The following is a 26,858-nucleotide window of genomic DNA, read 5'->3' on the forward strand; positions in this document are numbered from 1 at the left end:
TTCCTGTTTAAGGCTCTCTTAAAATGCTGTTAAATTTCAGAGGTAAAGCCCAATACTTCAAGCACGTATTCATGCCCCCGAGGAGGCTGAATGTAGCTTGCTTGTCCAGGTTACCATACAGTGAGTTAAGCGTTTTTTCACCTTGTGAGATACTGCGAGAAGGTTTTCTGTGTGAAGCATGCCTCTGGAGTCCTAGTTCTCTCCTAGATGTATACCTGGTGCTTTATCTGGACCTCGGGTGCAGAACAGAAGCACAAGTGTGATGGCTGGCTGGCTTTTGTCGCATCAGGAACTGGGTGTTTCTGGAGAAAAGCTCTGGGGAAGCCTCTTCTCCCTTTCCTCCAGAGAAGGACCGGTGCACATAAAAATTCGGTGCACATCGTGTGCTGCTGGCTATTGGCAGGTGCTCTGGAAACCTCCGACGTATTAAGCCTGCACTGCTGGGTTAGGCAGCAATGACCACAACTGCAGGCTGCAACAGTACATTGTGTAACGTGATTTCTGGGCAGCAGGACGGAGAACAGGATGGAAATCTTCTTGAACGTCGCTGGACAAGCCACGATTGGTGTGGGACCTGGTACCAAGAGCTGCCGGATTGCTCACAATTCAGTACTGGCTGTGAATAGGCAAGGTTAATAAGGAACGTGACTTGAGTTCAACGCAGAACTTGAAGCGGTTTGCTCAGAGGATGACAATGGGAGGTGTATTGTAAGGGGTTTGTTGCCCAAACATGCATCACTTCAACAAGTGGTGGAGTGACGGCCCAAAAATAGGCTGGGGAAGGGTGGCTCTGGAGCCAAGCTTTAGATCCGTGGGAGCAGAAGGAAAAGCTGAAGGAAATACTGACCTTCCCAACAGGTATTTTCTTCTCCTGATCTAATATAGAGACGGTCCTAACTTTAACATTCTAACCAGGGACACGACAAGAAGCCACTTGGACCAGAAGAAAGCTCTCTAGGCACATCCCACTGATTTGCCAAAACAGAGCTATTTTTATTTGGAGCAATAAAACATAAAGAAACTCATACATATAGGCGATGATAGTCTCCATCACCAAGCTCCGTCTTGCAGGTTGGGCAAGTGTTGGCATTCGTAAGGGAATAATAAAGACACTGGTTGCAGAAGACATGGCCGCATATGGTTGCCACAAGATGTCGTCCGCTTTGCACAATCTGGAAGAAAAAACAGCACAAGAGGAATTTGGTGTGAAGAATTATGCTTTGCTGCTCTATTGGCACCAGGAAGAGAGGACTTGGGTGCCTGGGATCAGTACATTACTGATTAAAGGAACCCAGAGGTCTTTCGGTGCCCCCTTGGGAAGTGTGTCTGGCACTATGTTGACCACCAAGAAATGACTTTGACTTGCGAGCCAGCTTGACCTTCACAGCGAGGTCTGTACCTCAAGCCAGCTGTCTGCAGCATCCCACATCACCCAGCAGAGATGCTCGGCTCACCCCGCACCTCGTTCTCCCTCTGACAAAAAAGAAGCCGTGACAAAATGCAGATCCTTACCGCCGAGTAGAAATCCATGCAAATCGGACATCTAATGGTACCAGGTGGCCTTGTGGTAAAGAGAACAAAAGCAGAAAGAACACACATCCATTAATGTCAGCGTGCATTGAGGGTCACTGGTTCCTATAAAGTCATGTCATCACCCAACTGCACAGATTGGCCATGATGCATTTCATCTGAAGGTCCCTGTGTACCTTTCACTCTCTCCATTTGTTGTATGTAATAAGCAGTTAGGGTGACCCCTCCCTAAAGGAAACGGGGTCTTGCTTCTCATGGCGGGGATGATGTAGTCAGTCCCCCCACTCTACAAGTAACAGCAGTCTGTAGCACAGGTGTGGCAGCATTAATCTCCGACAACAGGGCAGAAATACGGGGTTTGTGGCACAAGCATCTAGCTGTCCTCTGGAAACCATTCATTCCAAGAACTCTTTCCTTATCAAATCTGTCATGCTAAGAAGCAGGTTTTCAGATATTTTGGGTGCGTCCTTCAGGTATTACGAGCATTTCGACATACGTCAAGCCATACTGTAGAATATATTAGATCATGAGTTCATGAACAACAGAAGAAAACCTTGTGCTGGGTTTTGTTGGGGTTTAAAAAATAAGTTCTATTCAAGAAATGCAGCTAGATTTTATGACTGAAATTCGCACAGTAATCAAACATAACCCAAAAGTTGGAAAAATCAGCATTTAGAGAGACACATTAGCTGTTACATACATATCATTACAACTTGGTTCATCTGGATCACCTCTAGCTGGAACAGCGGTATTCGACTGTTGCTGGACTCTTGGTCCAGAACTTCCCCCTTCTTGCCGGTTCTCTGTAATGGAATGATAGCAAGTTAGGTAGAGTATAAAATCTATAGCCCTGGAACTATCCTGAATTGCGTGGTTATGAATAGCTTTCAACATGTTCTACACTGCAGGAACTCCACTGCAACACAGGATAAACCCCTCATTCAACATTTTCTTATTCAAAGCAGGTGAATTCCAGTGCTAAAAGTGATAATTACGAGTGACTTTGGCCTTACAGACTTTCTGTATTTGGAAAACAAGAAAACATATTCTGAGCAGCTTTGATGCATTTTATTTCAGATACATCCTGCAAGCTCTGATAGTGACTGTAAAGTACAGAATAGATCCATTCTGTAAGACACTGTCCAGATACTTTAGCACTGTCCTCTGCCTTTTGGAAAAGCAGTTTCAGTCCATGCTGCTCATCTTCATAGGAAAAAAAAAAAACAATACAAAACAAAAATTAAGTTGAGGAAAAATCATTATCAATTGTAAAACGTCAGCTCACCTTCAGCAGGCCTCTTCCAGTGATACATATGGGAAGGGAGAGAGAAGAAAACACAGTTAGACTTGGTGTGCACACCCATGTTGCATACCTTAAAGATCAAACCATTAGCTAAGTGCTGACAGCAACAGCAGCTGAGGATGGCAGGGTATCATTCTCTCATTTTGAGGAAGAATATTAGAAGTAGCAGTAGATGAGCTGCTACTCTGGAAACCAGCTGTTGCTTCTGGGTTTGCTCAAGATGCCGCAAAAGGATAGAAATGGAGGCAGCTAATGAAGCCCCGGAACACCATCTTCCTTCCTCCGCCTAACTGGATTTAGGCTGGAAGAGAATCCTTCTTTTCTGATATCAAGAAACATGCTGTCAGACTAAAAGCTGCTGAGAAAAACAACAAGAAAACCAAGTCCGCTATGGTCTCTGATGGAACTAAGGCGGGACAATGCAGATTCTGTCATAAAGCTCAATGCCTTTCCATTGCCAAGCTCAGGAACAATCCCAGGAGGAAATACCTCTCCACGCGATTCCTGCTGCTTGCTTCTGGTTTGCAAAGCAGCAATGGAACCTCAAAACTGAGGTCATGCACAGCACTCTGGACTGGATCAAATACTATTCTATCATGGAGCACAAGAGAAGACTAATTTGACTACAAGGTTTAGCTAAGAGTGCCATTCACTTACCTCAATATGAACAATGAGAATGACAACCATTTCTCGAGGACGATTAGGTTCACCTGATTCAGGAGAGTAAAAACAGAATGTGAGAATGTGACAATCAAGATCAGAGACTGCAGAGGAATAAAATATCCTGCCACTATAGAACTGTATTGAGGAACAAAATTTCCCTAAGGTAGATAGAGCACAAAACATGTAGCTCTGGAACATTCCTTGAAATGCAGGATTATATGGAGTCTGTAAATTCTTTAGTTCGCAGAGCCATAGAATCATGGCATGGTTTGGGTTAGAAGGGACCTTAAAGATCATCTAGTTCCAACCCCACTGAAACTGGTGGCAGAAAATTCTTTCACGCAATACAGGCTAAAAAAACCTTTTGTCCATTTCTTACTCAAAGCAAGAATGTCAGTGGTAAAAGTGATAATTAAATTAATATCAAATTTACGTTTGCAGAACCTGTCCATTTGGAAGGCAAGAAAACATTTTGCACTGCTTTGATTTCAGATACTTCCTACAAGCTCTGACAGTGACTAGCAAGCACAGATTGCATCCATCTACATGATGCTCTAGCACTATCATTTGCCTTTTGGAGAAGGCAGTTTTAATCCATGGTGCCCAAATTGATTGGAAAACACAGCCCCCAGGACATGAGTTTAGGAAAATCCCATTATCAGTTGTAAAACATCAACTCACCTTCATCATCCGACTGGTATCAATGCATACGGGAAGGGAGAGAAAAGAAACTACAATTAGACTTTGGTGTGCACCCACAGTGTCACATAAAAACAACACGTCAGCTAAGCAATGTCAACAGAAAAGCTTAGAAGGGTAGGATATCACTCCCTAATTTTGCAGAAGAATATGAAAAGCAGCAGTAGATGAGCTGCTGCTCTGAATATGGGGTTGCTTCTGCTTTTGCTCATGTTGCTGCAAAGGGGTGGAAATGGAGGCAGCTCATGACCCAGAAGAACAGCCTCCTCCCGCCTCTCCAGCTTCAGAACCCCTCATTGGATTTAGGCTGGAAGAGATTCTTTCCCCACTTCTCCCTCAAACAGGCCAATTCAGGTGTGATATCCAGAAACACTTCCTATCAGACCAACAGATGATCAAGAAAAACAGCCCCACAAACCCAAGCCCGCAACGGTGCCTGGTGGAACTAAACCTGGGCAGTGCAGATTATTGTGTAAAGTTTGAGGCCTTTCCTTTGCAAAGGCTCAGCAAGAAGCCCCAGACGTGGTACCTCCCCATGTGACTTCTGCTGCTTGCTCCTGCTTTGCAAGCTAGCAGTGGCAACATAAAAGTGATGGTAAAAACTACAGTATCAAATGGATCAAATGTTATTCTAGCTGCAAAAAGAGCAGTAAATGTAAAAAAAAAGACTTTTTAAGGCATTTAGGAGTAGTCGTAGAGACTGAGTCATACAGACCCTGTATGTACAAATTTACTTACTGAAAAAGGGTTTTTCACTATTCCTAAAAATTCCTACATCCTTAGGAATGTCATACTTGAAATGCATTTATCATTATGTCTCCTCTATGTAGAGGCACATGATCACCTCTGGACTGCTTAAGGTGGTGCACTGACAACTCAACATTGAATGTCAAATCTGTCTTTAATGATTAATTCCCTCAGGAAGCACAACAGAAACCAATTAGATTTGACTACAAGGTTTAGGTAAGTGTGCCATTCACTCCTTACCTCATCAGAATCATCCCGAGTGGGAGCAAGGATATCAGATAGAGAAGATTCACTTGAGGAGGAATCTCCTTCTTCAGGCGCTTAAACACAGAATGTGAGAATCAAATTCAGAGATTGCAGGGGACTCGAATGTCCTGCCACTATATAACTGACTTCTTGACGTTGCAATGCCAGAAGGACAGACTTTCTGTATATCAGATATTGTATAAAAGATATAGCCTTGAAACTATCCTTGGAACGTGGGATATTAAAAAGTCTTTTATTTTTCCTCTATTTCCTTCATTGCAATAAATGCTAAAAAAAATAAATTCATAAAAATCGTCTGGACTATTTCACATTCAGAGCAGATATTCCAGCAGTAAGAGATGATCAAATTATCATCAACTTCAGTGTCAGAGAAATCCTCTATTTGCTAAAGTAAGGAAACGTATTGAGAGCCGGTTTGGTTTCAGACAGTCTTTACAAGCTCTGACAGTGACTATCAAGTACAGATTGGCCCCAGTCCCCTGATCACTATACGCTGTCCTTTGCCTTTTGGAAAAGGCAGTTTCAATCCATGGTGCCCAAATTCATTGGAAAACACAGCCCCAGGACATAAGTTTAGGACAATCCCATTATCAGTTGTAAAACATCAACTCACCTTCATCATCCGACTGGTATCAATGCATACGGGAAGGGAGAGAAAAGAAACTACAATTAGACTTTGGTGTGCACCTGCGGTGTCACATAAAAACAACACGTCATCTAAGCAATGTCAACAGAAAAGCTTAGAATGGTAGGATATCACTCCCTAATTTTGCAGAAGAATATGAAAAGCAGCAGTAGATGAGCTGCTGCTCTGAAAACGGGGTTGCTTCTGCTTTTGCTCATGCTGCTGCAAAGGGGTGGAAATGGAGGCAGCTCATGACCCAGAAGAACAGCCTCCTCCCGCCTTGCCAGCTTCAGAACCCCTCACTGGATTTAGGCTGGAAGAGATTCTTTCCCCACTTCTCCCTCAAACAGGCCAATTCAGGTGTGATATCCAGAAACACATCCTATCAGACCAACAGATGATCAAGAAAAACAGCCCACAAACCCAAGCCCGCAACGGTGCCTGGTGGAACTAAACCTGGGCAGTGCAGATTATTGTGTAAAGTTTGAGGCCTTTCCTTTGCAATGGCTCGGCAAGAAGCCCCGGACGTGGTACCTCCCCATGTGACTTCTGCTGCTTGCTCCTGCTTTGCAAGCTAGCAGTGGCATCATAAAAGTGATGGTAAAAACTACAGTATCAAATGGATCAAATGTTATTCTAGCTGCAAAAAGAGCAGTAAATGTAAAGAAAAGACTTTTAAAGGCATTTAGGAGTAGTCGTAGAGACTGAGTCATACAGACCCTGTATGTACAAATTTACTTAGTGAAAAAGGGTTTTTCACTATTCCTAAAAATTCCTACATCCTTAGGAATGTCGTACTTGAAATGCATTTATCATCATGTCTGCTCTATGTAGAGGCACATGATCACCTCTGGACTGCTTAAGGTGGTGCACTGACAACTCAACACTGAATGTCAAATCCGTCTTTAATGATTTATTCCCTCAGGAAGCACAACAGAAATCAATTAGATTTGACTACAAGGTTTAGGTAAGTGTGCCATTCACTCCTTACCTCATCAGAATCATCCCGAGTGGGAGCAAGGATATCAGATAGAGAAGATTCACTTGAGGAGGAATCTACTTCTTCAGGCGCTTAAACACAGAATGTGAGAATCAAATTCAGAGATTGCAGGGGACTCAAATGTCCTGCCACTATATAACTGACTTCTTGACGTTGCAATGCCAGAAGGACAGACTTTCTGTATATCAGATATTGTATAAAAGATATAGCCTTGAAACTATCCTTGGAAAGTGGGATATTAAAAAGTCTGTTACTTTTCCTCTATTTCCTTCATTGCAATAAATGCTAAAAAAAATAAAATAAATTCATAAGAATCGTCTGGACTATTTCATGTTCAGAGCAGATATTCCAGCAGTAAGAGATGATCAAATTATCATCAACTTCAGTGTCAGAGAAATCCTCTATTTGCTAAAGTAAGGAAACGTATTGAGTGCCGGTTTGGTTTCAGACAGTCTTTACAAGCTCTGACAGTGACTATCAAGCAGAGATTGGCCCCAGTCCCCCGATCACTACGCACTGTCCTTTGCCTTTTGGAAAAGGCAGTTCCAATCCATGGTGCCCAAATTCATCGGAAAACACAGCCCCCAGGACATGAGTTTAGCACAATCCCATTATCAATTGTAAAACATCAACTCACCTTCACTCTCCAACTGGTATCAATGCATATGGGAAGGGAGAGAAAAGAAACTACAATTAGGGTTTGGTGTGCACCCACAGTGTCACATAAAAACAGCACATCAGCAAAGCAATTTCAACAGAAAAGCTTAGAAGGGTAGGATATCACTCCCCAGTTTTGCAGAAGAATATGAAAAGCAGCAGTAGATGAGCTGCTGCTCTGAAAACGGGGTTGCTTCTGCTTTTGCTCATGCTGCTGCAAAGGGGTGGAAATGGAGGCAGCTCATGACCCAGAAGAACAGCCTCCTCCGGCCTCTCCAGCTTCAGAACCCCTCATTGGATTTAGGCTGGAAGAGATTCTTTCCCCACTTCTCCCTCAAACAGGCCAATTCAGGTGTGATATCCAGAAACACATCCTATCAGACCAACAGATGATCAAGAAAAACAGCCCACAAACACAAGCCCGCAACGGTGCCTGGTGGAACTAAACCTGGGCAGTGCAGATTATTGTGTAAAGTTTGAGGCCTTTCCTTTGCAATGGCTCGGCAAGAAGCCCCGGATGTGGTACCTCCCCATGTGACTCCTGATGCCTGCTCCTGCTTTGCAAGCTAGCAGTGGCATCATAAAAGTGATGGTAAAAACTACAGTATCAAATGGATCAAATGTTATTCTAGCAGCAAAAAGAGCAGTAAATGTAAAAAAAAGACTTTTTAAGGCATTTAGGAGTAGTCATAGAGACTGAGTCATACAGACCCTGTATTTACTACTTTACTTTGTGAAAAAGGGGGTCCACATCCTTAGGAATGTTGCACTTGAAATGCATTTATCATCATGTCTGCTCTATGTAGAGGCATATAATCACTTCTGGACTGCTTAAGGTGGTGCACTGACAACTCAACATTGAATGTAAAATACGTCTTTAACGGTGCCTTCCTTCAGGAAGCTCAACAGAAATCAATCAGATTTGACTACAAGGTTTAGGTAAGTGTGCCATTCACTCCTTACCTCATCAGAATCATCCCGAGTGGGAGCAAGGATATCAGATAGAGAAGATTCACTTGAGGAGGAATCTACTTCTTCAGGTGCTTAAACACAAATGTGAGAATCAAAATCAGAGATTGCAGGGGAATAAAACTGCCTGCCACTTCTGCAAGTCGCACTGCCAGAGGGACAGAATTTTCCTAAGTTAGAAAGAGTGTAAAATATATAGCTCTGGAACATTCCTTAAAATGCAGGATTCTGTAGGGTCTGTAGCTACGTCTTTATTTTCCTCACTGCAACATGTGCTAAAAATAATCTTCTGGAATATTTCATATTCAGATATTCCAGTGGTAAAGATGATGATTAAATTAATATCAGCTTTGTGTTTGCAGAACTTGTGAATTAGGAAAATAAAATCAGGCTTCGCACAGCTTTGCTTTCAGATAGTCTCTAGGAGCTCTGAGAGTGACTATCAAGCACAGACTGGATCCAGTCCCCAGATTAAAGTACTGTCCTCTGCCTTTTGGAAAAGGCAGCTTCAATCCATGCAGCTCGAGTTCATGCGAAAAGACCTGCCCCCCCAAAAAAGATTAAGTTTAGGAGAATCCCATTATCAATTGTAAGTTGTCAACTCACCTTCTGCATCAGTCTTCCATCAGATCATATGGGAAGGGAGAGAAAAGAAAACACAATTAGACTTTGGTGTGCCCACCCGGTGTCACGCACAAACAACACATCAGCTAAGCAATGTCAACAATAAATGTTAAAAAGGACAGGATATTCCTCTCTCCTTTTCCTGAATTCTCTCAGAAGTAAGAGTAAATTAGCTGCTGCTCTGAGAACAAGTGGTTGCTTCTGGTTTTGGTCACGCTGCTGCAAAGAGACAGAAATGGAGGCAGCTTATGAACCACCAGAACGTGCTCCTCCTCCTTCTCACTTGCAGTACTCCCCATTTTGATTCAGAATCAGCCCTACATGTTGCATCTGCATTCAGGACCTCCATTTACTTTTACTGTACAGATCTTCAAAGATGGGTCCAATACACATTCCATAGAATTCTTCAATGCCCTGGCATTCAGTCTTCCAGATCCCTCAAGCTCAGTACTTATCAGCAGAGTTCATCCATGGCAGCACCATGATGAGTATGCCAGATTTTCTCTGAGCCTTGGGCTAACACTCAGTGAACCAGGAGTCTACTCCTGAGAGAATGTCATACACAAAATGCATTTCTCATCATGTCTACTCTGCAAAAAGGCATACGATCACCTCTAGGCTGGGTAAACAGGTGCACTGACAACTTTGAACTTCACATCTTTCCTTAAGGATGGATTCTGTCAGGAAGCAAGACAGAAAACCTGTTTGACTACCAGGTTCAGGTAAATGTGCCATTCACTCCTTACCTCATCAGAATCATCCAGAGTGAGATCAGTGACTGCGGGATTGGAAGACGGGCCTGCGAGATCTTCTCGTTCTTCAGGAGCTTAGAAACAGAGTGTGAGAATCGTGATCAGAGATTGCAGAGGAGTAAAATTACCTGCCACTATACAACTGTCTTCTGCAAGCTGCAATGCCAGAGGAAGAGCAGCTGAGCTCCCCATTCGCTTCTGCTGTGACAGAATGACAAAACTTGGCAGTAGGCACACAGCAACAGATTATGCTTCTAATGTAGGACAATGTGGATCACACAGAATAAAAAAGGAATCCTAGAGGATTCACAGTCCCTTGCCATAAATGTTCGCTTGAGGGACGGGGCGCCACTAACGACAAGGTCTTGATTACCTCTCTAAAACTTGGCCATTCCCCAGCTTAGTTTGCCACTCTCTGCAGTGACTCCCAGCTCATCACACCAGGCCTTCAGACATCTGAGTAGCACTTGAGCACCTTCATTGCACAACCCGTCTAGCCCGATGGAGAACAGGTCTCGCCTCAGGACCCAACTCAGTCAGTTGTCAGTACCCTTGTTGTTTGTAGAAGCCATACTAGACTCTTGGTAAAATCCAAGGTTTCCCTTCACCCCCCAGAAGGGGCCTAGCAACCGGCAAAAACACAGGTCAAGGGGGACCCCAAGCCTCCAGAAGCAGTTTAGCATCTGACCGAGTGGCAAAGGAAGCTTACCACTTTCCCCGAGCTCTATTGGCTCTGCTTCTGAAGCCCTTGCTGAGGTGGAAGCCATCAGCCTGACTCGTTTCCGAGGTAGCCTGGAATTATGTGGTCCTCCACGGCGCTTGCGTTGACCCTAAGAGAGAACAAAGCCGTAGCATTTTCTTTAGGAATCATTTTCATGCGTCCCTCGTCTCTGCAGCGCTCATGAAAGCACACAAGGATGCACAAAACCCTCCCCAGAAAGGCTGTCGTATGCTTCCAGTGGAGGGATGGGTCATTCCTACCTGAACTCATCGCAGCAAGGAAAGAACATCACCCCAGATCTCTTACCACTTCTGTCACAAAGACATCTCGTGAGGGTTTGCAAAGGAAAAAGGCTAGTTCACAGTTGTGCTGGGTTTTTGCTCATACTCCAAGGATTTCTGACCGACTGCTAGCTTCTAGAGAGATTTAAATACTGAAGTATCACAGAGCATGCAGTTACATGAAGTTTTCATAGGCCTGTGCTCCTGTGCCTTTACTACAAACTCTTTCAAAGCATTTCTGGAGGTTACCAGAAACAACTAATTTTAAGAACCAGCACTGCACTCAGCAGTAAAATACTTACTGAGCTCATGGTCTTTCTCAGTCAAAAACTCAGAGAAAGGAAGAGGTTCAGGTACAAAAAGGAAGTGCAGGGAAGCAATAACTATCGCTTCCTTTTACTCCTCCAGGTAGCACCCTGTTCAAAAGTGCAGATCACTCACTGCCCGAGAGCAGTGTTCTTCCAAACCTACAAGAGGAGAAGAGAGAACATTACCTATCCGCAATGCTTGGCCTCTTCAATACGGCCCTCTCCAAGGTTTCCATTCCTGACTCACCACTTCCTGTCCAAAGCTGGAGGGGATGAAATAACGCCCAATGCCAGATTTCTGGAGCTGGCACCTTCCAGTAATTCTTCTCCAAAGCAGAGTTGCGGGCGCTTTAGGGAAGACCTGGCAAGGACACCAACGGACACAGAAAAACATCATCTAGAAGCATAAATGGGGAGAGCAGCAGCTGGAGATGGCCCTTGCAGAAAGGGATCTGGGGGTGCTGGTTGACAGCGGGCTCAACAGGAGTCAGCAGCGTGCCCTGGCAGCCAAGGGGGTAACCTGCGCCCTGGGCTGCATCCAACACAGCAAGGGAGGGGATTGTCCCGCTGTTTTCAGCACTAGCGAGGCCTCCCCTTGAACTCTGAACCCCACAGCTTGGCAAGGATGAGCCAAACCCAACACCTCCCACCCTTGCCCTGTAGAAACCTTACTAGTTTCTCACAGTTTTAAGATTCCTGCTCCCCGTGTCAGGAAATATTGGAAGCAAATCATCTACGCTTCCATCCCTCATTACTCCAGAGCCTTTCTGGCAAATGTGAGCCAACCGCCTGATGTTCTCACCTGGGACGTGCACCACCAACGCGCAGAGGCTGCTGCCCACCAGAGACAGCCGGCAACGGACACGCAGCCACCTGCATCAGCAGCGCCACCCGGCGGTGTCCTGGCAACTGTAACATTCCGTAACACTGTCCGGCCGCGCGGCTTCTCTCGAGTTCTCTTTGCGGGCACCCGCCGGGAAACTGCAGAACGGGCAGCCTCTTGCCTTTACGAAGCGAAGCTTCTTCCCAGAACAGCCCCAGCTAGGGCACCGCGGGCAGGGAACAACAACAGTGCAACCGCAACATGCAGAAAGGCTTCAGTCTGCTCCCATCAGGGATCACTAGAAAACATACCCGCTCAAGGAGCTCAATTAGCGGCGCCATCGGTCAGAAGAGTACATTTACTCACACAGCAGCTGCCCAGGTCCACCACAAACCACTCTTTCTACGACCAGTTACAGAAGTCAGATTTCCAGCAGACCCCCTCATGCATTTCATCTGGAAACGACCAACTCGGACATGTTCTAGATACTGCTCCAGGCACCACCTCCCTCCTTTTCCCCGTACAAGATACGCTGGACAAAGTCACCCAAAGTTTGGCATGCACATTTTCCCCCGCCCTCATTCTATAACACAGTGGGATTAAAAGAACCAAAGCTTCCAGTTGATCAAATCAACAGTTTTCTTTCCAGCTGGTAAAAGAACTGTTTGCCTACCAGCAGAGCCGCAAGGAGACAGGACAGACAGACACGCATACCATTAAATACAGGAAAAATGAACTATATACAACCAGAAGAGATACACTTACACAGTGAAAAAAAATCTTTACATTCTCTGTCATTTCTTGACAGTGTGAAGCATCACTGGAACTCCAATATATTGAGGCTCCTTCCAGCCCTTCCCCCCCTAACAAAAGAAAGCCTGTAATGCAGTTTAGGTTTTTTGCATGGCCTGAGACTTAAAATTCCTTTTGTGTTGCATAAAATTTGCGGCACTTCACAGGGTACACGAAAGACAAACACTTTCTTGTGAAACAGTCTCTAGGCTGGGGTATTAGAATTTCAGTTAGATCCATTTACGGCAACACTACCTACATAGTGACACTTACACAGAGGGAGTTGTGCAAAGTCATTTTAGGCTATGGCGAGCACGCTGTGAAAGAAGTACAGGGACGTGACCACCCTTCATCCCCAGAGGTAACCCACTAAATCCGCTGCTTCTCGTCCCTCTTGCACTGGAGCACTGAAGGAAAACTGGCCTTTTTCTTTTCTTCATCTTTTTCTCTGTAAGCTACCGGGAGCAAGCAGTTGCTATGGCCCTTAAAGCACCTTGACAGCATTAACACCGGGCTGCTTCTCTTCACGCAGCTATCGCTGTAAGCAATCTCTACAGTTGCTCCATCAATTCTCTGCTTTTCGGGACACAAGTGCCAGCTCCTTGTCACCGCACCACCCTAGGACTCCTGCAGTCCTTGCCTGGGGTTTGTATTACCCACAGGAGCATGCAGTAACTAAACCTGTGTAACTTTCTAGCAGTTCCCAGACTGCCACAAGGCAGAAGCTGCATATTCCAGATAATGGCGCTGAACCAAAGCGATTCCAAATCAGGGTGGGAAGGAACTGCATTTCTTCAGCAAGCCTTCATGGAACAAAGCTCTCTCTGCGTGACTCCATCCAGAAACATCCCTAAAATTCCTCATAAGAAACCAAAATGATCTACTTTTGGGTTGCAATCTTCAAAACACAACCTGAGACAGCTCGTTACAAGAGCTGCTTTCATTGAAGGCTTCCCACAGATCCCTCAGACAGGCAAGCAAAGACACCTTAGGTACCAACGCCTACTAAGCGCATTCTACAACTGTGCTGCCCCAGAGCGCAGAACGGTGCACATCACGGTTTTCTGGAGCCACCAGCTGCCAAAAGGTGTCTCAGCTTAATTTTGGAGCTTCTCATAGATGCAGACGTGGATCACAGGATACTGGTTTTAATTATCTCTCCTATATGGATTGATTTCTTTGTATTGCTCATCGGGGATTCCACATCCCAGCTTGCAGATTTTAGCTGTAACAGGTTTAAAGCAGACATTTATGACTCAGTCCTGTGGAGAAAAAAGCAAAACCAGCTGTCTGGATAACAGTGCATAAACTTGTGTGTTCCTGCCTTGCTTCAAGAGAGGAATGCTCTCTCCAGGAACATGTCTCAGACTTCTCCTTCAAAGATGCACATTTCAAGAAAGCCGGACGACCCTCAGCACAAAGGGACATTAAACTTCTCTCTCAACAAGCTGCTGAGCCACTATTGCTACCGACCATCCTTTAAAGCCCCCACTTCCTAAATCCAGGGCAATACAACTATTTACTTTCAAATTCTGTCAACAAGGCTAAAACCATCAGGTGTCACTGTAACAACTAAAGAGAACAGCCAAGCAGTCGCACCGAACTTGAAGCATTACACTGGGGACACTCGGTACAGCAGAAGTTCTGCGGCTGCTTTGGGATTCAGCCGACGAGAGGGCAGCAGACGTAGAAAGAAATACTACAAGGGAAAGGGGGAGAGAGGTTTTTTGAGGGCAGAGTGGGCACAGTCTAGACCCGGCTATGTCTGCAGGTTCATCATGTGGCTGAGGGGCTCCTCATCTGCTGTGTCCCCTGATCCTCCTTGTGGAGGATGAGGCTGACATGGTTCTGCAGGGCTGCTGGGGTCAGCCACTCCTTGAGGAGGCAGCCCTGGAGGAGGGGGACGCATGAGCTGAAGTAGGCCAGGCGGTTCAGCCAGCGGGGGAGCTGCTTCACACATAGGATCTGTGGAGCAAACAAGAAAAAAGGAGCGTAGTTAATAGTACCGCTACACGTGCGTAGTGGCAATGTCATCCCCATCCACAGCACCACCTCAGCAGGGTGAATTCCGTGCTGCTTAGAAGAGAGCTGTTTGAAATGCAGGGAGCACCTTCTGCAGTCAGAAACAGCTGTGAGTGTGCGAATGACTACACAACAGTTCAACCAGCATAGAGCCCTGCCAGCCATAACCCTTGCCAGCACCATAGCAGAGACAGGGGAAAACATCGCTGGCTTTGGGTGCTCTGTTCTCCAGGCAGCCCACCGATAAAAGGACAGGCCTGCTGGCGCTTCTCAACCCAGACAATGACGCTCATTTCCCAAGTTACCCCAACAGTTTTGAAAAATATTTAGGCTGTTGCTGGCCAGAGCCTGAGGAGCCCAGAGCAGGTGGATGGAGATGGCAAAGAAGCTGTTCTTGCTGCTCACTTCTCTTCCTTGGCCTGACACAACGGATCAGTCAGGTCGAAGTATCTGAGGGTCCTTTCCCTACCCTAGCACATCACCCTTTAATTTCTCCTCATATGGTATTTCCTAAAGGTCAGAAAGAAAGCAACAAACAGAAAAATACTAGCTTCTCAGTAGGCCTGTGTTTCATCATAGATGCTCCAGGCACTGATTTGGGTTACACTCTCCTACCACAGATGCTGTTTTCCAAGGTCATACCATATTCAGCACAGTGAAGCAACTTGCTGTGGACAGGCAGACCCTTTCTTCTGTAGCATTTGACCACAGATACATACAGGTGCCAGATTTTAGTAGCTGCAGCCGGCTTAGGCTACAGGAGGAAAGTTTCCATTTACCCCTTCCCAGAGAAATCTACCTACTGCGCCTCTTCAGAGCAATTGTCAGCTGAAAACCACAAGCTGTAATGAAAATAAACGCATAGAACCCTGTTACCATCTATTGTTTCCATCAACAGGACTCTTTCTTAGATGTTTTAGAGTTTAGGATTTTATAGGATTTTTCCTTCCTTGCCACAGAAGTGAGGTTTTCTCTTTTAAAAGGGGTAAACGTCTCTGTGACGGGTCACATACTTGTTCTGTCAGAGTTAGCAAATAAACCATTATGGGTCAGAAATCGCTGGTCCTGACCATCATACCAAATTGTCCTGACACTTTCCCTTCAGGAAGCTTAATAAACTGCAGTGGAGCCTCAGCTTGACACTGGACATGAAAGCAGCTGAGGCTTTTGATACGTAGCAGATCAGAGAGGAACTTCAAAGAAACAGTCACAGAAGGACTAAGCCTGTATGAGATACAAGCCTGACACAAGCCCAGCGGCTGGTTACAGTTTATCTGAGGCAGAAGAGTGGGACGGGAAACCCTTTGGAATACTGCCCTGGGTTCAGCAGTAGCAGTCGTTTTTCTCCTTCTTGGTAGCTGGTGCAGCGCTGTGTTTTGACTTTTGGCCTGGGAACATGCAGAGGAGACACGACGCATGCACAGGAGACACGAACAGACACGACGGACTCTCTGGGAGTTTAACCCACCTCTGGGTGAAACAAGACAGCTGGCTTATAGCACCTCAGCACTGTTCCAGCTTCACTGGCCGGGCCACAGTGGAGAGGCCTGGTGGCTGGAAATGTGACATCTTGACTACCACCTCCTGTCACGTCAGCGCAGCTCCTGGTGGCATTTGAGTAGCTGCAGCGTTTGTTACTTGGATGAAAGCAGCTGTGGTGCCTGTTGGTGGAGCTTGAGTAGCTGTGGAACTGGTCATCAGAGTTTGAGTAGCTACAGTGCTTGTCATGGAGACTGGAATAGCTGCAATGCTTGTCTCTGGGGTTTGAGTGGCCACAGTGCTTGCCACGGGGGCTTGAGTGGCCTTAGTGCATGTCGCAGGCGTTGATGTAACCAAAATCCCTGTTGCCAGAATGTGAGTAGCCACAGTGCCTGCCACTGGAGTCTGAGTCTCTCTCCTTCAAGGCACAGTGCTCCTCACACGGGTTGGAGCAGCCACAGTAAGCTGTTTAACCCTAAGCAACATCTGAACCATACTCAACAACGTGCTAGCTCCCAGCAATACAGCCAGGTTGGTTTCAGGGGTATTCAAAGGCTATTCCAAATCTCTAAACTTGTCAGATACTGCTGTAATTACCCTGGAGGAGAAGGAGGATACCGGAAGGAAGGAAGGAATAGGGAATGGAAATGACGGAAGCCGTAGGAAGCCATTTCTGCTAACGGTTGGCTCTCCAGGTCCAAACGCGCCATTGTTACCCGTTGCCACCAGATGGCTCCCGAGGAACAAAAGTGACGACAGCACTGAGAGCACAGACAGGATGAGTCTCGTGACCAGCGGGTCCATCCCATCATAACGCAGCGCTCCAAAGTACAACGAAATTGTACCCTTAGCCCAACCCCACGGATAAACATCACTACAGGGAGCGCATTCCATAGAATCACAGGATGCTTTGGGTTGGAAGGGGCCTTAAAGCTCATCCAGTTCCAACCCCTGTCCCGCAGGCAGGGACACCTTGCGCTAGACCAGGTTGCTCAAAGACCTCACCCACCTGGCCTTGAACACTGCCAGGGATGGAGGCTATAAAAAGAACCATAGCAGTAGCGATTGCACACCAGCTGAGGATCTGCATGCAAGTGCCGGTGAATTGACTGCTTTCCCTTTGGCTTTCCTAGTGGGCAATAGCTCTTGATATTACAAGTCTGTTTAAAACGCAAATCAGCAATTGAAGGGCAAGGATAAACCTAAAACTGACATTAGCACTGCCTGAACACACCTGTATGTGTTCACCTATATGCCACGTCCAGCAATAAGAACAGAAACAAGTCGGAGCAGATGAATCTGAGCTGTTCACCACACGCATGCAGCCAGTGTGTGAAATCTCCACAGAGACGAGGGCTGCAAGGAAATGCGTGTGCGTGACACCCGGCCACGGGTACCACTGCTGAGCCATGAGCCCAGCACCACTCAGAACATGCACGTCAGCCAGCACCAAGCAGCCACTGCAATACACCTGGTTTGTGGGTATGCAGTGGAACAAAAGATGTTCATTCCTCCTACATCCAGGTCCCCCGTAATTTTACACTACAGATACGATGGCACAGACTCACGCTGGACCTGCTTTATGGCGCTTTCAGGTTATAAAACCATGTTCCAGCGCGTATAATGACGCATAGAACACGTGCTCAGTTAACACTGTCAGAGCATGGGAAGACATCAGCAGAATTGTATACTACAAACTTCATGGGGAAAAGTTGCATCTAGGCCCTTAAAAAAATAGAGAAGCAAGACACTACACAAACTAATCAGTTCTTCATGGTTTCTTCAAGCAAAGTTTTGGGTATTTCCAGCATGCACTGCTTTAAACAAACATCTCAGTTCCTTAATGTCCCTACAACGTTTTCTCTTTTCCAGTCACTCACTGAAAAAGCTACTACATTTAAAACCAGGTACATTACCCAACCCTGTAAACCCAGGTATGCAGCCAGACATTTCAAATACATTATCAGATCTTCAGCTTCAATGTTTTTCACCATTGAAGCTTGAAAGTTTGCTTGCAAATTACTCCCATTGCCTTGGAAAAACGAGTGCCAGGAGACTATCCTTAGAAGACTGCAGGTTGCATGGATGTGCCAATTAGAATTCCAATGGCAGATATCCAAAGTCTGTTTGCTGGCAGATGGGTTTATAAATCCAGAAGGGAATTTGCCATTAAAACAAAAAATAGAGATGTCTGTACCGACATGTTAAGAGCCATGTAGTCTGGGATTTCTCCCTAAGACCACACATGCACGTATACATACATTTTTATAGCCGTATAGATATACAAAAACAAGAAACCAAGCAGCAAACATGCACAGCAAGTGCATTAATCTACTAGAGACATGAAAGAGCATACAAATTGATAGATTCCTTCTAAACTAGCTGTTATCATGTAAGGGACTGCGTTGACATACCCAGTAGTGGATAATCACAGTAGATAAGTAAGATTAATACAGAAACACATGCACTTTCAAGAGACAGGCTACACCAACATGCACCTTACAGCCTGCTTTCCAAAGCTACTGATCAGCCAAAAACCCTCTGAAGCGTAAAGGGCCAGCCCTGAGGCGCCGGCGGCAGGACCACACGCTCGGAGGCTGCTCGCCAGGTCGGGCTGGGGCCTGCGGCGGCCCCTCCTACAACAGGTTATGCTTGTAATGTAGGACAATGTGGATCACACAGAATAAAAAAGGAATTCTAGAGGATTCACAGTCCCTTGCCATAAATGTTCCCTTGAGGGACGGGGCGCCACTAATGACAAGGTCTTGATTACCTCTCTAAAACTTGGCCATTCCCCAGCTTAGTTTGCCACTCTCTGCAGTGACTCCCAGCTCATCACACCAGGCCTTCAGACATCTGAGTAGCACTTGAGCACCTTCATTGCACAACCCGTCTAGCCCGATGCAGAACAGGTCTCGCCTCGGGACCCAACTCAGTCAGTTGTCAGTACCCTTGTTGTTTGTAGAAGCCATACTAGACTCTTGGTAAAATCCAAGGTTTCCCTTCACCCCCCAGAAGGGGCCTAGCAACCGGCAAAAACACAGGTCAAGGGGGACCCCAAGCCTCCAGAAGCAGTTTAGCATCTGACCGAGTGGCAAAGGAAGCTTACCACTTTCCCCGAGCTCTATTGGCTCTGCTTCTGAAGCCCTTGCTGAGGTGGAAGCCATCAGCCTGACTCGTTTCCGAGGTAGCCTGGAATTATGTGGTCCTCCACGGCGCTTGCGTTGACCCTAAGAGAGAACAAAGCCGTAGCATTTTCTTTAGGAATCATTTTCATGCGTCCCTCGTCTCTGCAGCGCTCATGAAAGCACACAAGGATGCACAAAACCCTCCCCAGAAAGGCTGTCGTATGCTTCCAGTGGAGGGATGGGTCATTCCTACCTGAACTCATTGCAGCAAGGAAAGAACATCACCCCAGATCTCTTACCACTTCTGTCACAAAGACATCTCGTGAGGGTTTGCAAAGGAGAAAGGCTAGTTCACAGTTGTGCTGGGTTTTTGCTCATACTCCAAGGATTTCTGACCGACTGCTAGCTTCTAGAGAGATTTAAATACTGAAGTATCACAGAGCATGCAGTTACATGAAGTTTTCATAGGCCTGTGCTCCTGTGCCTTTACTACAAATTCTTTCAAAGCATTTCTGGAGGTTACCAGAAACAACTAATTTTAAGAACCAGCACTGCACTCAACAGTAAAATACTTACTGAGCTCATGGTCTTTCTCAGTCAAAAACTCAGAGAAAGGAAGAGGTTCAGGTACAAAAAGGAAGTGCAGGGAAGCAATAACTATCGCTTCCTTTTACTCCTCCAGGTAGCACCCTGTTCAAAAGTGCAGATCACTCACTGCCCGAGAGCAGTGTTCTTCCAAACCTACAAGAGGAGAAGAGAGAACATTACCTATCCGCAATGCTTGGCCTCTTCAATACGGCCCTCTCCAAGGTTTCCATTCCTGACTCACCACTTCCTGTCCAAAGCTGGAGGGGATGAAATAACGCCCAATGCCAGATTTCTGGAGCTGGCACCTTCCAGTAATTCTTCTCCAAAGAAGAGTTGCGGGCGCTTTAGGGAAGACCTGGCAAGGACATCAACGGACACAGAAAAACATCATCTAGAAGCATAAATGGGGAGAGCAGCAGCTGGAGATGGGCCTTGCAGAAAGGGATCTGGGGGTGCTGGTTGACAGCGGGCTCAACAGGAGTCAGCAGGGCTCCAGGCCCTTCACCAGCTCTGTTGCCCTTCTCTGGCCCCGTTAGCACCTCAATGACTCTCCTGCAACAGGAGCCCAGGTCTGAACACAGGGCCCGAGAGGCGGCCACACCAGGGCCCCATATCCAGATCATCAATGACCTGGTTCTGTAATTCCATGATGCTTATGAAGATATTAAGCAACACTGGCCTCAGTACCTGGGGGACACCAGTAGTGACCAGTCGGCAACTAGATGCGATCCCATTCACAGCTGCTCTTGGGGCTCAGCCATCCAGCCCGTGTCCAACCCAGGGAAGATACACCTCTCCTGGCCACGAGCGGGCAGCTTCTGTAGGAGAAGCTTCTTGGCAGAGGCGAGCAGCTGCAGAGAGGAAGCTTCACCCCCGAGCGCGTGGACATTGCAGAGCCCAGGAGTCTCACTGCTGTATGGCCAAAACCACCACAACAGAGGAACAAGCCGTTCCTGCACCAGTGAAGAGGAAAACTGCTAGGGCAGCCAGAAACAGTGGTGGTGGGTCGGAGATTCTGCTTTGAAAGGCAGAAGCACTGCAACAGGTTGCCCAAAGAAGTGGTAAAGGCTCTGTCCCTTCTGGTGAAAGAGACCAGGGCTGGAAGGGACCTTAAAGCTCCTCCAGTTCCAACCCCTGCCACGGGCAGGGACACCTTCCACTAGAGCAGGTTGCGCCAAGCCCCTGTGTCCAACCTGGCCTTGAACACGGCCAGAGATGGAGCAGCCACGGCTTCTCTGCGCACCCTGCGCCAGCGCCTCAGCATCCTCACAGGGAAGAACTTCTGCCTAATGTCTAATCTGAATCTCCCCCAAAAGCCCCTCTGTGTGGATTCAGCTGAGACAACACCCGAGGTCCCTACGTAAACACCAACTTTAATGGAACAAATATTCCGTAAATGTTCACCCTCTCTCAGTTAGACTCCACCTGAGCTCCGCGGCTTCCTGAGAAGTCGAGGTGGGCCTTGTGTTACTTAGCAACTTTCAGAAAAAAGTGAGAGAGAGAGAGGTAGAGAAAGGGAGGTGGTGGGGAGGCAGAGAAACGGAGAGATCACCAGCCTGCCAGTGGGGGTGTTTGGTGTGGAGAGAGTGCCCCAGGGGCTCACACATGCCCCTGTTTATTGGCCCCGGTTCCTGCACTTCTGGAAGCTTCTCTCGCCCAGTTCCAGGAGTGACTGACACAGCAGTCAGTCAAGAGAAGTTGCTCCATGCCCCTCGCCATGACTTCCCTTTCCGACTTCTGGGACCTTCTGTCGATGCATTCTGTCTCTCCCTTCACAGCCATGGCATGAGCAGGCAGAGGCGAGCACTGGGGGGATGGAGATCTGGTTTATTGGCCCCAGAAAGTGTCCAGAGCGAGCGCAGGCTGCAGCACGATGTCCTCAGTGCAGCTCCCTCGGGTCTGGAGCTGGCAGGGGGGCTCTACTCCACTTCCAGCCTGATGCAGGAGCAGCGGCAAGCCCTGCGCAGAGCCTTCAGCGCCCTTCTGAAGCGGGATGGTCGTCGCTGCTGGGCTGCTCCTGCGTCCGGGAGGGTGGCGATGCCTGTGGAGAAAGGAGAGCTGTAGGCGCGGGGCTGGGCGGGTACCGGGCAAGCTCCTGCTGCCACCCACCACCGAGGGCTTCCCCCAGGGACTTTCCACTGGAGGGTTTTCAGCCCTCGCCCAGGGCAGGGAGGCCGGGGCACGGCCGAACTCGTGCACACGCTGCTGCCGGCCTAGCCTGGGTGCCACTTGACTCAGGGACATACCTGGCTCATCCTTGGTGTCCTGAACACTGGCAGGTGACACTGCCAGTTCGTCCTCGTGTAAGGACGGGGAGGAAACGGCCGTGCTGGCTTCTCCCTGCTGCTTTTTTGGTGCTCTCCTCACCTTGCGCCTGAAGAAGGCCTGCATAGCTCTAGCAATTCCTGTGACCCTCTGTGAGGCAGGTGCCTCTCTCTGGGCCTCTGCTGTTGCCTGCTGCTCAACAAAGCCACAGGAAGATGCTGCCAGTGCCTCCTCCTCTTGTGCCGCAGCAGTGAGAGGAGCCCGGTGCTGCTCTTCCTCAGCAGCTCCAGCTGGGATAAGAGCTGCCGGCCCGGTGTCCGTGGGACCGGCCAGGGCAGGAGACACGCTCTGCAGGTGTCCGGCTGCCTCTCCTGCCACATCCTTGCCCACACTGCTGGGGGAGATGGACCCCTCCTGGGAACCCATGGTGGGGGCCTGGAAGACGTCCTCCAACTGGGATAGCTCTTTCTTTCTGTCCACTTCACATTCTTGGTCCTTCTCCTCCGTCTCCTTCTCAGTCCCCACTTGCTCCTGTAATGACACAATCGGGATGCAGGGGATGAGTGTGCTGCAGCACAGCAGCGCAGTGGCTGGACCCAGGCAGAGGGAGGCTCATCCCCCCGTGCTGTCCCATCCTGTCCTTAGCACTCACCTCCTCCTTCAGGGGCTCTGTCACGGGGAGCACCACGAATCTCCCTGCCACACTCAGCCCTAGGGAGGCGCCTGCCTCCTGCACCTCAGGATCCCTGGTGCCAGCCACATGTGCCTTGCTCACTGGGTGCTGTGAGTCCTGAGCTGAGGGCGAAGCAGCGGCATCTCCTCCTTTGTCTGCTCCTGGAGCAAGATGGGGTGTCTCAGCCTCTGCCCCAGGGATCTCTGTCACTGAAGCTGCATCTTCCCCTGCGTGCACTGCCGGGGAGGCAATGCTTCTGTTGTGCTCTCCCTGAGGCTTTGCAGCCTCGGGAGACTCAACTGCTGCAGGTGGCATTGCCACCATTGCCGAATGCAGGCTTTTGGTTGTGCCCTTCTGTTCCACCGGCCTCTTCTTGGTTTCCTGGGCTTCAGCCACAGGTAGAGCCAGAGACTTCCTCTCTTCGCTCATGGCTGTGGCCTCCAAAGCTGTGTCCATTGCTTTGGTGGTCTGCGGTGCAGGTGCCTGTTTCTGTCCCTGTGCTGCTGCCTCCTGCTTGCCAGAGTGATGGGAACCTCGTGCCGGTGCAATAGGAGGGAGAGGGGGCCAGTGCTTTCCAAGAGGTCTGGCCAGGCAGCTGGTCTTTGGCTGCTTTGAAGTCTTGATGTAGGGCAGCGGGTGCACAAGCTGAGGAAACACCTGGGGCAGCCCCAGCAAATTGCTGTTGAGGCTGCCCTTGCTGCCTGCTGCCAGCATTTCTGGCAGGTCCTCTGCCGCTTGCCCAGGGCTCCTCAGTGCGTGCTGAGTGTCTGCGGCCTTGCTGCTGTAGGCTGCACGGACAGGGTCTGTTCTTGTTTGTGCCCCTGCAGCCCTGCTGTATGCTGGCTCCTGCCATGCTGCTGGCTGCTGGCAGGGTCCCTGGCTCCAAGTGCTGTGCCTGTGCAGCAATGTGCTCGTGCTGCCCGAGCTCTTAGTTGTGGGAGCACAGGCTTTGCAGCTGCATAGAGCAGGCTGACAGGTCTCTGGCCATGCATGTCTGCTGCCGTAAGCGGGGACTCCGCGCAGCTGGGCAGCAGTTTCGAGAAGCTGCCATTGGTTGCTGCTTGCGAGACCAAAATCCAAGTTGCTCACACTGCCAGAAGCTGCAAAGGCTGCTGGTGTTAGAGGTAGCAGCCTGCAGCAGCTACCGACTGCTCCCTCTGAGAAAGGTGGTGGCGGGGGTGCCATTGTCACCAGTGATAACAGACAGTCTGTCTGCTCCCACCTCGACCTGCTGGTGCTGGGCAGCACCACTCGGTACCCCCGGCGGACCATCTGCAAAAGAAGCCGAGCAGAGAGGCTGTGTGATGGTGTCCCTTGTGCCCACGTCCCAGCTGGCTGGGCTCAGGCAGTTGGGCTCCCCTGCCAGCCCCAGGACAGGGCTCAGCCCCGCAGGCAGCTGCCGCCTGCTCCCAGAGCCGGCTGGGGAGAGGGCTGGCCACCCGCAGCCCATGGCCACAGCCCAGAGCACCCCCGGCATGCCCGGGCAGCCTGCGGGTCACGGCACGGGGGGCTCAGCTTGCTCCCTCCTGCACCTCCCACCTGCCCATCAGCATCTGCCGGGGTCGGGGAGACGTTTGGGCCCCGTCTGCCTGGGGATCCCTACCTGTGGCTGCTGCATAATGACAGGCCGAAACCTCTCTGGGTAGGGCACCCGTGGCAGCGTGATCCCACGGTGGGACGACGCCTGGCTCGGGCTGCCCTGCGGCGCTTCCTCGGGCTGCCTGTGGGCCACCTGCGGGCAGGAGGAGGAGGAAAAGGTGTGTGATGGAGGCGGCTGCCTTGGCACAGCGGCCCGTGCAGTGCAGACGAGCCTGGTCCCGGCACCGAGGCAGCTCCGAGCGGCCCTGTCCCACCACCGGCCTCTCTCTCCTGGCCCGGCCCTCACCTGGCACCTTCTCTGCTTGCTTGGCCTGCCCTCAGCGGGCCGGGAACGGGCATTTGCCTCTTCACCCGAAGCCATCTTCCACGTCCTGGGACGCTGAACTGCCGTGGCCTTCCAGGGGATTGCTGCCTCCCGAGGGAGGCTGCTTCTCTGGACTGAGGTACTCCAGGGCTCTCGCTCCTTATGTACCCCACGGTCAACATGGTGTCATTCCCCCGTCACAAAGGCCTCTGGGCATGAGGAGCCCCCCCTACATCACAAATCCCTGGAGGTCTCCATGGAGATGCCCACACCTCTGACTGTTCCCAGCCATGCCCAACCGGTGACGGGCATCCCCGCAGTGACCAGCGAGGCTTTGTGATGTTGATGCCATTGTGTCAGTCACCACTGGGCACACCAGGGCTGCTCCAGGCAGTCACAGAGCCAACCAGGTTGGAAAAGACCTTTCAGATCATCAAGTCCAAACGTTCCCCAGCACTGCCAGGGTCACCACTGACCCACGCCACTGAGGGCCTTGTCTACACAGCATGTGAACACTTCCAGGAACGGCGACTCCAGCACTGCCCTGGACAGCCTGTTCCAGTGCCTGACTACACCTGAAGAAATGCTTCCTAATCTCTAGCCCATACCTCCCTTCCTCAGCTTGAGGACATTTCTTCTTCTTCTATCCCTTATTCCTTGGGAGAGGAGACCAGGCACCTCCTGGCTCCAGCCTCCTCTCAGGTAGCTGTAGAGAGCAATCAGTTCCCCCCTGAGCCTTCTCTTCTCCAAACTCTCCTGCAGCAGGAGCCCAGGTCTGAACACAGGGCTCGAGAGGAGGCCACACCAGGGCCCCTCCTGCCCGGTGCCGGTACATCCCCACATGCTGCTCAACGACAGAGGGACCCCGAAGGTCATGGCGCGGCTCCTCCACAGCTTCCGGAGCCTCTCCATTGCCCTCCTTCTCCATAGGCCCCGTACGGCGGCCTCCCGCCTCCGGCCCGGCTTCAGCGCTTCCGGCTGGCCAGGGGTGCGCCTGTGCCGCGGCAACGCTGCCGGGTGTGATAAACACACAAATGGGTTGGCTGTCGCAGATCGGAGGTGTGGTTATGTGGCTATAGCTGTGCGAGTTTACAGTAACAGAAACAAAGCTCGCTAAAGACACAAGGTTAGACAGCAAGTTAAAAAGGGTCAGAACTCTTGAGCAGAACGGAGTCACATAGCAAAAGAATTTGTAAAGGTAAAAGAAGGGGGGCGGGGCGGAGGGCTCGAGATCAGAAAAGCTAGTGCCTGGAAAACGTAAAGTACTCTTTAGCTTAACTTAGGTTGCAGAAAGAGAATAATGTTTATGTCGTAAGCCTGTGGAATGTAGTGGCCCCACTAAACATGAGTTAATTGTTTCCCACTGGTCTTCTAAAGCATCTTTAGTTTTAAAGAGCAATGTTTGTGCCATAAGTCTGTGCTGAGATAGCAGGATTTAGTGGCCCCTCTAAACATGAATGAGTTATTTCACACCATCCTTCTAGTTATCAGTTAGTTTAGAGACAGAGCCTCCCAAACATCTGCTAGCTTGGGATACTCCTTGTCTGCCCATCCTGCCACAAGTTTTGCAGGAAGGTCACACTGGTTTGAATCTTTGCTAGTTCCCAGAAGAATTACAGATAGAGCTGGTTTCAGCTAGGTGTGTGATTACTGGGGCGCCCAACTGTGCCAAAGGTGAAAAGTACACTGTGAGGAAGGCTGCTTACTTCATCTTGAAGACCCCTACTCACAAGAGGAAGACTGCTGTCGTGATTTAAACCAAGCCACACAGCTCGTTCACTCCCCCCACCCCGCCCTTTCTCCCTCTTTCTTTCCTGCCCCCCCACACCCCCACCCTGCCCTTTCTCCCTCTTTCTTTCCTGCCCCCCCACACCCCCACCCCCACCCCCCCTCCAGAGGGATGGGGAGGAGAATCGAGAGAATGTAACTCCCACGGGTTGAGATAAGAACAGCCCAGTAACCAAGGTATAACACAAATCACTGCTGCTACCAAAATGATAATAATGATGAGAGAAAATAACAAGGGAAGAGAATACAAC

At 49.1% G+C, this 26,858-nt stretch overlaps 1 protein-coding gene across 1 annotated transcript in view; it reads right to left on the bottom strand.

Moving 5' to 3' along the window:
- Positions 1 to 972: 972 nt before the first annotated feature.
- LOC136017988 (osteocalcin 2-like) overlaps positions 973 to 26,858 on the bottom strand; it is a 71,309-nt gene continuing 45,423 nt past the window's right edge. Inside the window, exons 3-19 of the mRNA XM_065686800.1 lie at positions 11,949 to 14,726; positions 11,394 to 11,543; positions 11,141 to 11,305; positions 10,546 to 10,666; positions 9,831 to 9,910; positions 9,067 to 9,079; positions 8,455 to 8,534; positions 7,472 to 7,484; positions 6,826 to 6,905; positions 5,823 to 5,835; positions 5,183 to 5,262; positions 4,178 to 4,190; positions 3,491 to 3,543; positions 2,816 to 2,828; positions 2,231 to 2,333; positions 1,513 to 1,561; positions 973 to 1,172 (exon numbers count right to left, since the gene is read on the bottom strand). Coding sequence (XP_065542872.1) covers positions 1,023 to 1,172; positions 1,513 to 1,561; positions 2,231 to 2,333; positions 2,816 to 2,828; positions 3,491 to 3,543; positions 4,178 to 4,190; positions 5,183 to 5,262; positions 5,823 to 5,835; positions 6,826 to 6,905; positions 7,472 to 7,484; positions 8,455 to 8,534; positions 9,067 to 9,079; positions 9,831 to 9,910; positions 10,546 to 10,666; positions 11,141 to 11,149 — 870 coding nt within the window. The 5' untranslated portion in view covers positions 11,150 to 11,305; positions 11,394 to 11,543; positions 11,949 to 14,726 and the 3' untranslated portion in view covers positions 973 to 1,022. The remainder of the gene's footprint in view (positions 1,173 to 1,512; positions 1,562 to 2,230; positions 2,334 to 2,815; positions 2,829 to 3,490; positions 3,544 to 4,177; positions 4,191 to 5,182; positions 5,263 to 5,822; positions 5,836 to 6,825; positions 6,906 to 7,471; positions 7,485 to 8,454; positions 8,535 to 9,066; positions 9,080 to 9,830; positions 9,911 to 10,545; positions 10,667 to 11,140; positions 11,306 to 11,393; positions 11,544 to 11,948; positions 14,727 to 26,858) is intronic.

The sequence above is a fragment of the Lathamus discolor genome, chromosome 6 (assembly GCF_037157495.1).
Source record: "Lathamus discolor isolate bLatDis1 chromosome 6, bLatDis1.hap1, whole genome shotgun sequence".
NCBI classification, from domain to species: domain Eukaryota; kingdom Metazoa; phylum Chordata; class Aves; order Psittaciformes; family Psittacidae; genus Lathamus; species Lathamus discolor.